The sequence below is a fragment of the Dromiciops gliroides genome, chromosome 5 (genome assembly GCF_019393635.1).
Source record: "Dromiciops gliroides isolate mDroGli1 chromosome 5, mDroGli1.pri, whole genome shotgun sequence".
NCBI lineage: Eukaryota > Metazoa > Chordata > Mammalia > Microbiotheria > Microbiotheriidae > Dromiciops > Dromiciops gliroides.
The window spans coordinates 206,626,628-206,640,808 of record NC_057865.1 but is presented as its reverse complement, the minus strand read 5'-3'; the positions used below and the strand labels follow the sequence as shown (position 1 = coordinate 206,640,808).

Sequence of the window (14,181 nt, the reverse complement as noted above, 5' to 3'; positions counted from 1 at the left end):
ACAGCACTTAGACAATTCCAAGCAGGGAAACAATACACAGTACTTATTTCTTCTTCAAGGAAAACTTTGGTTACTGCTTGTTACATTTTACACATAAAACATTTATTTTCCTGGGTATTTGTTATTTCTAGAGTAGACTTTTTAGAGAAAAAAATCAATTTGAAAGCCTTCATATCTTTAATGGTCCACTGAAGAATACAGAATTGTTTCCATCTTTTTCCCTCTAAAAATAAATAATCCAGAGTGACTTACAATTATCACATACAGAGTACTATAAAGAGTTAGAAAAGACATTGAATATCTAATCTCTTCCCTACATTTTTTTCCAGGACAATTTCCAGGGAATAAAAATCTGCTTCTCTGTCCTTTATTACTCTTCTCCACATAAGTACATATTAGCGAACATAATTTATTTTTGCAAAGGGCAGGTTGGAAATTGAAAATTAAAATTAATTTATAAAATCTCCCAAAATAACAACAATCAAGAGAAAAAAACCTGTAATTAACAGGTACATTCTTTCATGGCATAAATTCCAATGTATTATATTAAAAACTGATTTATTGTTGTGCTCTACTATATTTTAAAATTAAATATAAAAAAGTAACACAAAAACAATTTAAGAATCTTGAGGCCCAGGGCAACATTATCCATAATTTGGGATTAAAACTTGATAATAATGATATTAAACTGCTAAAATGAAATAAGACAAATTAACAATAAAAATGGGTAAGTAAAGGAAAAAGAGCCTGACCACTGATAACTACTTTGGTGTAAAATAAGATCTGGGGATCTTCAGAGGAAGATTGTGAGCTCAAAACAAAGTCACTTCTACACTAAAGAGCAATGTCAAGTGATCACAATCCTAAAAAAGAGTTCTTGGAAGAACTGAAAAAGGAATTCAAAAATCAAATATGAGAGATTGAGGAAAAATTAGAAAAAGATAAAAGCAATTCAAGAAAATTATGAAAAGAAAGTTAACCAATTAGAAAAAGAGATACAAAAATCATAAGGAAAAAAGTAAAAAGGAATTCAAAAACCAAATGAGAGAGAACAAGGAAAAATTTTTTTGGGGGGGGCAGGCAATGGGGGTTAAGTGACTTGCCCAGGGGTCACACAGCTAGTAAGTGTCAAGTGTCTGAGGCCGGATTTGAACTCAGGTACTCCTGAATCCAGAGCCGGTGCTTTAACCACTGTGCCATTTAGCTGCCCCCACAAGGAAAATTTTTACAAAACAAAAGCAATTAAGAAAATTATGAAAAGCAATAATCAATTAGAAAAGGAGATACAGAATCTTAAGGAAGAAAATAACTTCTTGAAAACTAGAATTGGGCAACTGGAATTAAAAGACACTATAAGACACCGAGATATAATAAAACTTGGAAAATTTAGAAGAGAATCTAAAACATCTTATTAGAAAAAACTACTGTGAGTCTAAAGCCCTTCCCCTTGAAATGGACTATGTCTCCATTCCCCCAACCCCATCCCAGAGATAATGGAGTATAACCATACATGTTAAAAAGTGGACTTCATTCATTAAAGCTACTACATAAAACCATAAAGATGGAAACCAGATTGGAGTATGGCTAGGGACTGGAAATGTAAGTATTTTTGAAATTATTTTTTTTAAAAAGAGAGATATAAAAAATTGAATTCAACAAAAATGACGATTGAAATACATGAAAATTAAATGTTTTATTTATTTATTCATTTATTCATTCATTCATTCATTTATTTTTAGTGAGGCCATTGGGGTTAAGTGACTTGCCCAGGGTCACACAGCTAATAAGTGTTAAGTGTCTGAGGCCGGATTTGAACTCAGGTACTCCTGACTCCAGGGCCGGTGCTCTATCCACTGCGCCACCTAGCTGCCCCTAAATGTATTATTTTAAATATCTCTTCCCAGTGTTAGAGAAACAAAGTATCACAATCCTAGATATAGGGCAGTTTAATAAATAGAGCATCTTAATCTTTTGACTATTTGCTATAAATTGCTATAAATTCAGATTACTCTCTACATTCTCACACAGAGGTTGGTCCTGTCCTGAGATCCTGAAACCCCCAAATGAAGAATTATTGACCTCTGACTCTGCTCTCATCTTTAAGTAATTTCAGGAAAATTGCTGACACAAAGCTTAGGTATGACTTGGGTCTAGGATTTCCCCAAATGTGGGTAAGAGGCTCCTCTGTAGAAAAAAAATACTCAATATACAATGTGAGTATCAAGTTAGTGGTTTATTTCCTCCACCAGAAAAATGCATAAAACACAAATAACTTAGTATCAACAGATATAGAAATAATAATTAATCTTAAATAGCCTCATTATACTCCTCCCCCCAAAATAAAGACCATCTCTAAGACAGCTGGGTTGGTATTTTGCATTCATTTAGACTTGCACCATCTGGCTAACTCATAAGGTCCAGCTCTCCTGGCAAAGACAGACACTGCTGCTTTTAGTCCTTCTCAGCTACAGGATGATCCTAGCAGTAATCATTTTGTCCCTTGAGAATCATTTTGTTCCAAAAACTTAAATTTAGATCCCTAAATCTTAAATTCTTTAATTCTTGATCCATGAGGTAACCAACCACCAATGCTAGAAAGGTCCATTTCTTAGAATTGCTGGTTGCTAAACTTTATTCAGGGAAAGGCAAGAAGAGGAAGCCTGTGGCTCAAGGTCCATTTCGTGCTTTCATGTGATTTTGCTGTAAGCTATCAGTGCTGCTGGGGCAGAGAAATTCCCTCCTTCCTAACTTGCTGGAAGTCGAAGGATAAAAAAGTCTTTATAATAGGAGACAAGTCCAAAGGAGAAAAGTTGAAGGTTGGACTTTCACTTTGAGGGAAAGGTTCTTCAGCAGTTACTAGGGGACCAAGTCAAGAGTTGTATCATTCCTGCAAGGCTTGTTTTTTGTAACGAATTATGGCTTTCTCTTATCACCTTAGATAAGTGGGATCATACAGTTTTAAAACTAGAAGAGACAAGTCCTGAAGACATTCTCTAGGGATTTTAACTGACATATGACATAAAACTCCTGCCATTTCCCATCATTTGTTACATGGTCTCCTTTTTTTTTTTTTTTTTTTAACATGGTCTCCTTTCAAGGGAAAAATACCCCAAGGAGCCTGATGGGAAAACACAAATGAGGATTGATCTATTTGTGAGAAAAGTATGAATGAAATTAGAAGAAAGGCTATAATCACTTTTAAAGGGAAGGAGGACTGAAAAAGTCACAAATATCAGAATGTAAGAGAAATTTATTTGAATTTTGCACAAGAATTTAATTAAGTACTATTAAGTGCACACACACAAAAAAGGAAATAGAGATGATGTTCCCATCAGAAAACATTAAGCATCCATGCCTATATATTTTTTCTATATCTTGTTTCAGGTTTTTGTTCTGAGTACATTAAACATCATAGGTTCTTTATCTAGCTTATAAAAATGTTTTCCATTCATTGACTAAAAAAGTTACAGTGAGAACCCCAAGCAATATGCAAAGATAACATAAACTATAATCTGCATCAAATGAAGAAAGTTGCCTGCAAATATCAAACAGAATCAGTGCCTGTTTCCAGTGGTTTTGACATCACCATGTATTCCATACTCATTCCCATATAATCAGGTAAGAAACAAAATAGCCAGAAGTGCATTGTGACTTAATTTACTGATTGTTCCTTCTGTGGTTTCCCCAGGCTAGATAAATTCTATAATTAAAAGCTCAAAATAGATCTGCATGTTGACCACATGCAACTGGTCCAATTTTGGTTTTAACTATGAGTTTTTGGACTTTTTTTAGTAAAGTAAAAGTCTTTAACCAGAAAGTCTTGTCAGAGAAAGATGTTAACTTCATAGTTCTTGAAGGCACTGTAGATCCACTGTACAACAGACATGACCATTCTGGTAGAAGGGTGGAAAGAATGATGTTAATTTTTGTTAAGTCATAAGCAAATTATTTATTTAAAATGCACAGCATTTCTACAGCTATTTTAATCTAAAGAATAGTCAAATTTCTATTACAGAGACCAATACATTTGGTAACTTTTGGCTTCTTTTACCACCCAGAATATCCCTGGATCTAATCCTTTCAGTTTTAAGACAATGTTTCCTCATATGATACTAACAAATTTTAATATCTATAAAACAAAATAATTAGAATAGGAAAAAATAACCCCTTTAGAAAATCAAGTTACCTATGTAGGACTCTCATGTGAAAAAAGGAAGTTACTTCATTCTACATTATTGTAATCTCAGGATTTTACTTTTGTGAAAGTAGGTATTTAAATGAATATAAGTAGCAAGTTATGTTTGCTTAGGGGCAACATAGTTCTCTGTACTTCTTGGGGTTAGAGGGCACTCAGAAACAAAAGAATTGCTATGAAATGGTTCTAACTATACCTCACATCCATCACATATTTCTACTTATAAAATAGAATTGTGAAATAACCCAAATAGTATACATAGCATGTTTCAATCACAAATTAATAATAATTGTAATCATAATGATGATGATGCAACCCCAGAAGTGTACATACGATTTCAACTACAAAGAACAGTTATAAAAATTTTGTAACCATTTACCAATGCGTATGTAGACACAGGAAAGAGTGACTGATAAAGCTGGTTTTGTCAGGAATATTAGTTTAACTAGCAACTAAGTCAAATGTGTTTATCCTTTTTTCTGAAAAATATGTTCTGCCATTGCAGAAAAAGTTTTTGGCCAAATCACTCTATTGGCAACTTCTGTGATATATAGGCTTCTGGGATAGGTAGAGCAATATCAACAAGGAAAAATTAAAACAAAAGTTCTTGGCTGAGAGGGTATAAATGAAGAAAGAAGGTGTTAAATGTAAGACTACCACCAAATGAAGAAATTCATAGCTACCTTATCTTTGGGGTTTTTTGTTGTTTTTTTGTTTGTTTTTTGGTGTGGCAGTGAGGGTTAAGTGACTTGCCCAGGGTCACACAGCTAGTAAGTGTCAAGAGTCTGAGGTCTGATTTGAACTCAGGTCCTCCTGAATCCAGGGCCAGTGCTTTATCTACTGCGCCACCTAACTGCCCCTCATAGCTACCTTATCTTGAATCACATTTCTCATTCACAACTTGTATAGATAATGAACTGAAGGGGAACAGAAAACTTGGCAGGGGGGATAGAGATATGTGTGTGTGTGTGTGTGCGTGTGTGTGTGTGTGTAATCTGCATCAAATGAAGAAAGTTGCCTTCAAATATCAAACAGAATCAGTGTCTTTTTCCAGTGGTTTTGACATCACCATGTATTCCATACTTATTCCCATATAATCAGGTAAGAAACAAAATAGCCAGAAGTGCATTGTGACTTAATCTACTGATTGTTCTTTCTGTGGTTTCCCCAGGCTATATACATTCAATAATTAAAAGCTCAAAATGGTCCAATTTTGGTTTTAACTATGAGTTTTGGGGCTTTTTTTTAGTAAAGTAAAAGAAACACACACATATGTATACATGTGTATATATACATATATACCCATACATACATACACACATGCACTGAGGAAAGGGGCTATATCGCTTCTAAGACTTACATAAACTGATGCAAAATGAAATTAGTAGGACCAGGAAAATGTTGTGCATAGTAATAGCAATATCATTCAGTGAATAATTGTGAATGACTTAGCTATTCTCAGCAATATAATAATCCAAGACAATTCTGAAGGACTTATGATGAAAAATGCTATCTATCTACAGAGAAAAAACTGATGGGGTCTGAATGAAGATTGAAGCATACTTCTACATCATCTTTCAAGAGCAAAGAAAACTTACAAAGATCTTTCTGGTAATAGAGCCAACAAGAATTCTTTCACCTTTAATGATACTGATAATAATATTACTAATCACAATTATATAAAGTTTGCAAAGCACTTTTTGATTATTACTTCCCAAGAAGATGTATATTCTTTTAATTTTTTAAAAATGTTCAGTATTTTATTATTTTCCAGTTACATATAAGGATAGTTTTCAACATTTGTTTTCATAGGAATTTTAGTTCCAAATTTTTCTCCCACCCTCCCTTCCCTCCCTCCTCCCCAAGACAGAAAGCAATCTAATATAGGTTATATATGTGCAATCACGTTAAACATATTTCTGCATTAGTCATATTGTGAAAGAAGAGTCAGAGCCAGAAAAACCTCAACAAAGAAGGAAAAAAAAGCCCCAAAGTAGAAACAGTATGGTTCAATCTGCATTCATAAACCACAGTTCTTTTTTCTGGATGTTGAGAACATTTTCTATTATGAAGTTCTTTGAAATTGTTTTGTACCATTGCATTGCTAAAAAGAGCCAAGTCTATCATCATTGTTCATCATACAATGTTGCTGTTACTGTATACAATGTTCTCCTGGTTCTGCTCCTCTCAGTCAGCATCAGTTCATATAAGTCCTTCCAGGTTTCTCTGAACTCCTCCTGCTCATCATTACTTTTCACATTGATTTTTTTTAATATCTTTTTTTTTTTTTTTTTTTTTTTAGTGAGGCAATTGGGGTTAAGTGACTTGCCTAGGGTCACACAGCTAGTAAGTGTTAAGTGTCTGAGGCCGCACATTGATTTTTTAAAACTTTGTGTTCTAAATTTTCTTTTTCCCTGCCTCCTCATCCCTCTCTATGGAATCCAGCAATTCAATATAAGTCATACATACATGTTATACAAAACATCTTCTCATTAGTCAGGTTGTGAAAGAAAATAGACAAAATACCTTTAGAAAGAGGAGCTAACAAGTAAAATTATATTTCAATCTGTATTCAGATACCATCAGTTCTATCTCTGTTGATGATTTGCATTTTTCATATGTACTTCTGATAGCATCCTGCTCATCATTTCTTTCAAAGTTATTATTGTATTACCCTCCATCTTATTCCCTCCCATTAATACTTTATTTTCTATCTTCCTTCACCCTATCCCTCCTTGAAAGTGTTTTTTCTTTTTACTGCCCCCTCCCCCAATCTGCCCTTCCTTCCATTGCCTATCCCCCTTATCCCCTTCCCCTCCCACATTCCCACAGAGCAAGATATATTACTATACCTTCTTGAGTGTGTATGTTATTCCCTCTTTGAGCCAATTCTGATGAGAGTAAGGCTCACTCTCCCACTCCTTCCCCATCTTCTGCTCTACTCCATAAGCTTTTTCTTGTTTCTTTTACGTGAACTGCTTTCCCCCAATCCACCTCTCCTTTTCCCTTTCTTCCAGTGCATTCCTTTTACCCCTTAACTTTATTTTGAAGATGTCATCATGGGGCAGCTAGGTGATACAGTGGACAAAGCACCAACCCAGGAGGCCCTGAGCCCACATCTGGCCCCAGACATAAGCCACCCCACCTTGACTGCCCCACAAAAAAACAAGGATAAACAAAAAATAAATGCTTTACAGATATCATCCCTTCATATTCAATTCACATCTGTGCCCTTTGTCTAAGTATATTCCTTTCAGCTGCCCTAATACTGAGAAAGATCTTATGAGTTAGAAGTATTATCTTCCCATGTAGGAATGTGAACAGTTTAATCTTCTAATATTCCCTCATGATTTCTTTTTCCTGTCTACCTTTTTATGCTTCTCTAGGGTCTTGTATTTGAAAGTCAAATTTTCTATTCAGTTCAGGTCTTTTCATCACAAATGCCTGAATGTCCTCTTTTTCATTGAAGTGCCATTTTTCCCCTGAAAGATTATACACAGTTTTGCTGGGTAGGTGATTTTTGGCTGTAGTCCCAGTTCCTTTGCCCTCTGGAATATCATATTCCATGCCCTCTGGTCCTTTAATGTAGATGCTGCTAGATCTTGTTTTATCCTTATTGTAGCTTTGAATTCCTTTTTTCTAGCTGCTTGCAATATTTTCTCCTTGACCCGGGCTCTCTGGAATTTGGCTATAATGTTCCTCAAGGTTTTCCTTTTGGGATCTCTTTCAGGAGATGATCAGTGGATTCTTTCAATTTCTATTTTACTTTCTGCTTCAGGGTAATTTTCCCTGATAATTTCTTGGAAGATGATGTCTAGGCTCTTTTTTTGATCATGGCTTTCAGGTAGTCCAATGATTTTCAAATTCTCTCTCCTGGATCTATTTTCCAAGTCAGCTGTTTTTCCAAGGAGATATTTCATATTGCTCTCTATTTTTTTATTCATTTCATGTGCTTTACTGTATCTTAGTTTCTCATAAAGTCACTAGCTTTCATTTGTTCAATCCTAGTTCTTGGGCAATTATTTTCATCAGAGAGCTTTTGTATCTCCTTTTCCATTTGGCTTTTCAAGCTGTTGACTTTTTTCTCATGACTCTCCTGCATTGCTCTCATTTCTCTTTCCATTCTTTCCTCCATCTCTCTAAATCTTCCTTCTATCTCTCCTATTTTTTTCAATGTCCTTTTTGAGCATTTCCATAGCCTGAGACCAATTCATATTTTTCTTGGAATCTTTGGATGTTGGAGCTTTGACTTTGTTATTATCTTCTTCTGAGGGTGTATTCTGGTCTACTCCTCCCCCAAAGAAGCTGTCTATTGTCTGCTGTCTTTTTTGCCTACTCATTTCAGCCTGGAAGCAGATGTCTGACTGAAATCTGATTCTCTATGGATGGAAGTTTGGTGTGCTTGTGCCCCTCCCCCACTGGGCTACCACCACGTGATTAGACCCACTGGTTCAGAACCAGGGTGCTTCACCCCAACTCCAGCAGAGACTGCAGCCACTTTACCCCAGCCAACCACTGAAACCCCTCACCAGTCCACGAGCCAAGCCTTAGAAAAGCCACTGGCATTGAAGACTCTAAGGCACTAGAGGCATGTTCTGTTCCTGGCTGGGTCTGTACTTTGCTGAGCTCCTCTCTCAGCCTGATCAGCAGGTGATTTCAATTGCTGTCTTTGGGGGCAGTTAGGTGGCACAGTGGATAGAGCACCAGCTCTGGAGTCAGGAGTACCTGAGTTCAAATCTGGCCTCAGACACTTGACACTTACTAGCCATGTGACCTTAGGCAAGTCACTTAACCCCAATAGCCTCACCAAAAAAAAAAAAAAATGCTATCTTTTGCTGGAAAATAGTCTCACTCTGTTCTTCTGTGAGTTAGGCTGTTCTTTTTGTTACGGCCTTATTTGGGAGTGAGTGGACAGGTTAATCTGGAGTTTGTGGGAGTCACAGCCTCCCCTCCGCCATCTTGGCTCCACCCCCCAAAAGATGTATATTCTTGTAGTATTCATTTTAACTTTGCACAATATATTATATGTAGCTGATATACTCCTCAGATCACATAAAGGAATCAAACACAAATATGTACATCAGTGAATAGCCAAATGGATAATAACAAAAATGTCCTTTACCATGAAAAATACAGGATTTTTTGTGCATTTTTGGTTTTTTAGAAATAGAATTAGTTCAAACTTGCATGATTTTGGTAGATGGGTTGTTGTGTTGATATCATTTCTATTGTTAAAATCTTTCAATTTTGATAGGAAAGGCTGATCCTAATAAAAATGAGTCATCTACTAGCCATTCTGGAGAGCAATTTGGAACTATGACCAAAGGGCTATAAAATTGTGCATGCCCTTTGACCCAGCAATACCACTAGTAGGTCTTTATCTCAAAAAGATCACAAAAAAAGGAAAAGGACCCACAAATACAAAAATATTTATAGCTGCTCTTTTTTGTGGTGGCAAAGAATTGGAAATTTAGGGGATGCCCATCAATTGGGGAATGGTTAAACAAGTTGTGGTATATGAATGTAATGGAATTATATTCATATTCATATTGTGCTATAAGAAATGAAGGTGGATTTCAGAAAAACCTGGAAAGACTTACATGAATTGATGCTGAGTGAAATGAGCAGAAGCAGGAGAACATTGTACACAGTATCAACATTATGTGAGGATCAACTGTGATAGACATAACTCTACTCAATAATACAATGATCCAAGATAGTTCCAAAGGACTGTGAGTGAAATTTTCCGCAACCCTTAGAGTTAAGTGATTTAATTATGGTAATAATCAGTATTTAACCTACAAGTAAGTTCTTTGTCTAAAAGAATGTGACTTAAAGTGCTTTACTTATTTCTTTAGTAGCTGAAATTAACAGTGATGTAACAAATAGGAATAGATATTATGTAATATGTTCTTATATATTATGAACTTGTCCCTTGGCCAACACAACATGTCCATTTGTAATATTATTAAATGGTCAATGAGGTACTAAAAATAGTATCTCTAAGCTGGAGGAACCAGTCAGCATTGAAAGTTGTTTAACTTTAGTGAATTGTCCCAAATCACCCCTACTTTTGTACATTTGACTGACTGCCAGCTATGATGGGGCACCCTTAAGCTCAAGTTTATGATTTTTTAGATGATGACGATTTGTAAATGCACATATTCTGTACCATTAGAAATAGGCCCAGAAGAGAATATGGGTGGAGTTGTATCTAAATTAGTAGGGTATATAAGCATTTAAGCATTGCTGGGGTATAAAACCCCCTGGATCTCTAAGCTCAGGGTCTTTCAGCAGGCTTACCCCTGCTGGAGGCTAGCTTTATTGTGAGACAGGTACCCTCTCTCAATAAACCTATCTTTCTACAGCTTGGAGACTTCGCTGTTTTTCTTTCCTTTGTTGGACTTAGAAATTTTTGCGACAGGACTCATGATGGAAAATGCTCCCCAAATCCAGGAAAAAGAAATGTGGAATCTGGATACAGATTGAACCATACTGTTTCTTTTTTTTTTTTTTGAGGTTTTTTTCCTTTTGTTCTGATGCTTCTTTCACAACATGACTGATGTAGAAATATGCTTAATGTGATTGTACATATATAACCTATATCAGATTTCTTGCTGTTTTGGGGACAGGGTAGGAAAGGGAGGGAGGGAGGGAGAAAAATTTGGAACTAGAAATCGTATAAAAACAAATGTTGAAAATTATGTCTACATGGGGCAGCTAGATGGCGCAGTGGATAGAGCACTGGCCTTGGATTCAGGAGTACCTGAGTTCAAATCCGGCCTCAGATACTTAACACTTACTAGCTGTGTGACCCTGGGCAAGTCACTTAACCCCAACTGCCTCATTTAAAAAACAAAAACAAAAACAAAACAAAATTATGTCTACATGAAACTAGAAAAAATAATATAATCTTATGATTAAAAAAGGGAAAAAATGAGTCATCTATACTTGGAATACTAAGTGGATAAATTATCTTTCCACTGTCCAGATTAAACAAATTAATATGTATAAATCCCCTGAAAACAGATTCATACTTTACCTTTAATGTTCCTTACCTTGCATTGGCAGAGGGTGCACTCAGTACCATATTTAATCCAAGAAGATCCAGTGAAACGAACCACATGCATTTCATCCAAGCAAGTCTTCATAATGTTATTGCGTATGGTGTCAGCCTGGCAAGGGTCAGTGACACAGAGCGGACAGCATTCATTCTCTGGGAGCATGCTGAATTCACACTCTAACTCGGGGCAAGGCAGAGGCCAGCAATCAACTTCCCCTTGCTATTAAGAAAACATAGATATAATCTCAGAGAAAGGGAATGAGAGAAGGTGGAGAAGAGGGAGAAAGGAAACAAAGTGTTGAATATTCAATATATTAAATTGACTTTTAAAAGAACACTCTAATATAACCTATATCAGATTATCTGCTGTCTAGGGGAGTGGGGGAGGGAGGGGAGGAAGGGAGAAAAATTTTAAATTTTAAATCTTATAAAAACAAATGTTGAATGTATCTCTACATGTAACTGGAAAATAATAAAATACTTTAATTTTTTTTAAAAAAGAACACTAGCTGTCGAAGGTATGGATTATTCAGGGTTTATACAAAATCTCTAAACATATGTGATTACAGGTTAAAAGTTGTCTTCACGAATTTCAAAACACAATTCTCTTTGGAAAAATAAAATTTTCATGCTGCCTTCCTTTCTACAATAGAAGAAATCTCTTTGAACAGTTAGAAATTTGTGACTTTCTTTTATGTGAGGTGCATAAAAAAAGTTGTGTTCATTTACAAGAAAATCGATGTTTTATATATACACATATATGTATATAGATTTATCCATTTATATTGTGTTCACTTCTGAATTTAGAAGATAGAAATAATTGAAAAAATCTTTCATTCCTACCCACCCCTGAATTTAACTCAATCTTTATTATTACCCACAAAAAATGTATAAATTGGATCTATTTTTAATATGGATCTATTTAAAAATATTTTAGACCCATTTTACCACACATTTCTGAACCTTATGGTGTTGAAGATAAACATAGCCTTCAAGTATAGAAATCAACCTTGCTCTTTCACTTGATTTTTAGATCAAAAGTAAATGAATATGGGGGCAGCTAGGTGGTGCTGTAGATAAAGCATTGGCCCTCGATTCAGGAGGACCAGAGTTCAAATCCAGCCTCAGACACTTGACACTTATTAGCTGTGTGACCCTGGGAAGTCATTTAACCCCCATTTCCCCGCAAAAAAAAAAAAAAAGTAAATGAATAAAAAGATTTACCTAAAACAAGTATATAATAATAGAAAGAATTCCAATTATAACTTTAAAAGTAACATCTGGAATGAAAAAAAATCTGCTGAAAACCACAATTTTCCAAGGTCACAGACAATTGTTCAGAAGGTTGTACTAGCTTCCTCTGGAAGGGGCTGTCTGCAACTAGCACACAGAAGAGAAAAGCAAGGCTTTTACAGCTGGCATCAGATCCTTGCCTGATGGCATTAAATTATATGATGGTGAAACAGGAAAAGCAGAGCTGGTAGGGCCTTGACACAGTACAGTGGTGTGGCTATTGGGTTTGCATATTGAACTTAGAGTTATGAGACTTGAGGTAGAATTCTGGTTCTGGCATTTACTACTTCTTTCATGTTGCAGGTCCCTTAACCTCTCTGGGCTTCAGTTTCCTCATCTATAAAAAGAGAGCATTGGGCTAGATGATCTCTACTGGACCTTCCTAGTCTATTTCTGTGTCTTATGCTGTTTCCTATGTTACTTAGGGTACACTTATTATGAATTTCCTTAGAGAATTTTGTGGGCTGGGATCATTCTGCCATAGGTCTGATCATGCCCAAGGTCTGAGGTGTGGAGAACATCTAAACTTTTAGAAGTCATTGATCTATTTCACAATGCGAGTGATAGCTACATCTTGACTATTAGAAAATAATCTGTGAGGAAATTAGAAAAAAGACTGTTAAGGAAAATATTATGCTATATTATTTAATAACCAATATTTGTCATCCATCCTTTTTCTCATTTTGTTCGACTCCACTTCTAAAGAGCAGGCAGTTTATTTTATTTTATTTTTTAAAATAAATACTTTTGATAATACCTTTTAATAATAGTATTTTAATTATTTTCCAGTTACATGTAGAGATAGTTTTTAACATTTGTTTATATAAGATTCCCAATTTCAAATATTTCTCCCTCCCTCCCCTTCTTTTCCCCCTCCCCTACACAGCAGGTAATCTGATAAAAGTTATATAAATATATATATGCATTTTTCTGTTATAAGAGAAGAATCAGAGTAAAAAGGAAAAAAACCTCAAAAAAGAAAAACAACAGCACCAAACACAAAAGAAATAGTATGGCCCAATCAGTATCCATATTCCACAGTTCCTTTTTTTTTTCTGGATTTGGAGAGCCTTTACCATCATGAGTCCTTTGGAACTTTCTTGTACTGTTGTATTGGTGAGAAGAATCTAGTCTATCACAGTTGATCAACACATAATGTTGATGATACTGTGTATAATGTTCTTCTGGTTCTGCTCATCTCACTCATCATCAGTTCATGCAAGTCCTTCCAGGTTTCTCTGAATTCCTCCTGTTCATCGTTTCTTACAGCACAATAGAATTCTATTACATTCATATACCACAACTTGTTCAGTCATTCCCCAATTGATGGGCAACCCCCTCAATTTCCAATTCCTTGCCACCATAAAAAGAGCAGCTATAAATATTTTTGTATATGTGGGTCTTTTTCCCTTTTTTATGCTCTCTTTGGGAAAAAGACTAATAGTAGTATTGCTGGGTCAGAGGGTATGTACAGCTTTATAGCCCTTTGGGCCTAATTCCAAATTGCTCTCCAGAATGGTTGGATCAGTTCACAGCTCCACCAACAATGCATTAGTGTTCCAATTTTTCCACAGCTTCTCCAACATTTATTATTTTTCTTTTTTGTCATGTTAGCCAATCTGATAGGTGT

At 35.5% G+C, this 14,181-nt stretch overlaps 1 protein-coding gene across 2 annotated transcripts in view; it reads right to left on the bottom strand.

Moving 5' to 3' along the window:
• Nucleotides 1-2,214: 2,214 nt before the first annotated feature.
• Nucleotides 2,215-14,181, bottom strand: part of NELL2 (neural EGFL like 2) — a 280,513-nt gene continuing 268,546 nt past the window's right edge. For both annotated transcript variants that reach the window (XM_043969238.1, XM_043969237.1), the window contains exons 20-21: nt 11,254-11,478; nt 2,215-3,893 (exon numbers count right to left, since the gene is read on the bottom strand). In XM_043969238.1, the coding sequence (XP_043825173.1) occupies nt 3,843-3,893; nt 11,254-11,478 (276 nt within the window). In that variant the 3' untranslated portion in view covers nt 2,215-3,842. The remainder of the gene's footprint in view (nt 3,894-11,253; nt 11,479-14,181) is intronic.